Below are 2081 nucleotides of genomic sequence, written 5' to 3'. Positions count from 1 at the left end.
TATAAGAGCACATTTTAAGATGTAGTAAAAGGCTTTGGTAGCTTGCCTCATGTGAATTAGAACCACCACCACCTCCTCTCCGGGATGATTTACCCTCACCAGTAATCACGTCTTCTTTTCTATTGCGACCTCCAACACGACGACTAGAATGTCTAGTAGAACCTGGATAAAGTCAAATTTTTTTGGCAGAACCAACATCACTTTTCTTGAGTCGTATAAATGACACAAGAAACATTATGCATTCTCCAACTTCAAATGAACTAACCATTCTCGAGAGTGTGTCCACCAGACGAGTTCATCACTTCTCCAGATCTTTGAGAGTATATTCTTTCTTTCACTTCACCATTGTTTGCTGTAAGAACATATGCAAAATGAGTTGAGATGTCACGGAGGAGAAACACAACCATAAAAAATGAAACTAATTACTTATTGGTCAACAACAGAAACAGAACCTGCTGAGGATAGCGGTAGATCCTCGCTGATATTGGACCCATCACGACGAAGAGGAGCCCACACAGCACGATCAGGTCTGTCCTTGTTTCTTGTACGCCTCTCTTGTTTCTCACTGTTGGTAACAGAATAATCTTTCCCTGCACATGGATCATCTTTTTTAAATTATCAGCCNTAGTGTGAGACCAGAAATAATGGAGATAGCCATTGCTGGTGCATCTGAGATATCAAGAGAAAATGAAAGCTTGTGAAGTTATAACAATCACGTGAAAAAAACAAAGTTTTCCACAAGAAAATATTACTTAGCAAGAAATTAACTTCACAGTAATCAAACTATTATATGGTNCAAACATATTGGCTTAAATCCTACTCCTTTAACACCTGCTCGAGTGTTGGCTGACCGAGGGGGTCGTTTGTAGGTTTCTGCTTCCGAGGGTTCCATTCTTTGCTCAGGCTGGACAAAAGTTGAAGACTGGCTCGGTCTTGGGTCACTTCTCAGAAGAATTCCCTTGATCAACCTCCCTCCAACATCAATTTTCTGATTTTGTCTTGAAGCCGTGAAGTTTCCAGAAAGATTGGTTTCTCTATGCTGTTCTTGTTGTGGTGGAGGGTTCTAAAAATACCATTGATAAATGAGAAGCTGTACATGGCTCATAATCCTGTATACAACTGTCAAATACAAGATAGTCTGCACAACTTTCTTAAAGAGCAAATAGCTTACATCAGGATTGTCTCGGTCTTTCGGTTTCAGGAGCAAAATCTTTTTCTTCCCAGAATCCATAGTCAATGCAATCCCTGGGAGAGAACTATCTAGGACAGAGGCTGTAGTTGAGTAGATAGGAAAATAAGTGAGAATGACAGTGGGACTTTTACGAAAACTGGAAAATATATAACTAGCTAGACAAGAATAACTAAAGAAGTTGATTGATTACCACTATCCTTTTCTGGTATTTCCTTTCCACTTGTATTCTGCTGATGATATTCTTGCTTAGAGCTGCCAACATCTAATGCAACCTTCCGGGAAACATTTTTTGAGCTTTCTTTTTCCACATACTATAAAGAAAAGTAAAAGATTTTACCACGTACACAGAAATTTCGTAATAAGAAGGCAACCTACAAGTAAAATGGCAGACTACACTAACTATTCACTCCTAAAAAGTGAGAGACACACACCTTTTTCTTTTCAATGTTTCGTTTGGAGGGCCTTGGACTTGGCTTGTTAGCAGAGACTGCTCTGGCTCTTCTACCTCCTCTTCGGACATCTGATAAACCCTGTTGGTTAAACAATAACCAGAGATCAACAACAGAAGTTCCAAAAAAGAATGTATAAACTACAAAGATATCCATCGCAGGACAGCTCTGATTTTCCACTAGGTAGACACATACAAAAAGCAAAACGTGAGCATAAGTACCTGGGATCCCATCACAGTAGCACGTTTTTGACGTATGAATTCCATAAGAGGGGTAACAATGGGAGCCGCTTTAGCAGCACCTATAAAGTGATTAGTAATCTCTATTAACTCACTAGAGAATATAACCAAACCAGATCAGATAGTGATATAGCAAATAGAACTCATTTCTAACCAGACTGCTCAGCTTCTCTTCTTTCCAACTGGATCTCAGCACTAGGG

General features: G+C 39.5%; 1 protein-coding gene across 1 annotated transcript in view; it reads right to left on the bottom strand.

Moving 5' to 3' along the window:
• The window catches only part of LOC104743765 (regulator of nonsense transcripts UPF3-like), a 5547-nt gene that overhangs the window by 1499 nt on the left and 1967 nt on the right, over nucleotides 1-2081 (bottom strand). The window contains exons 4-12 of the mRNA XM_010464812.1: nucleotides 2035-2081; nucleotides 1863-1942; nucleotides 1624-1722; nucleotides 1383-1503; nucleotides 1172-1272; nucleotides 832-1063; nucleotides 453-590; nucleotides 266-352; nucleotides 12-162 (exon numbers count right to left, since the gene is read on the bottom strand). Coding sequence (XP_010463114.1) covers nucleotides 12-162; nucleotides 266-352; nucleotides 453-590; nucleotides 832-1063; nucleotides 1172-1272; nucleotides 1383-1503; nucleotides 1624-1722; nucleotides 1863-1942; nucleotides 2035-2081 — 1056 coding nt within the window. The remainder of the gene's footprint in view (nucleotides 1-11; nucleotides 163-265; nucleotides 353-452; nucleotides 591-831; nucleotides 1064-1171; nucleotides 1273-1382; nucleotides 1504-1623; nucleotides 1723-1862; nucleotides 1943-2034) is intronic.

The sequence above is a fragment of the Camelina sativa genome, chromosome 14 (assembly GCF_000633955.1).
Source record: "Camelina sativa cultivar DH55 chromosome 14, Cs, whole genome shotgun sequence".
NCBI classification, from domain to species: Eukaryota; Viridiplantae; Streptophyta; class Magnoliopsida; order Brassicales; family Brassicaceae; genus Camelina; species Camelina sativa.
The sequence above is the reverse complement of the archived record's forward strand: the minus strand, read 5'-3'. Positions and strand labels throughout refer to the sequence as shown.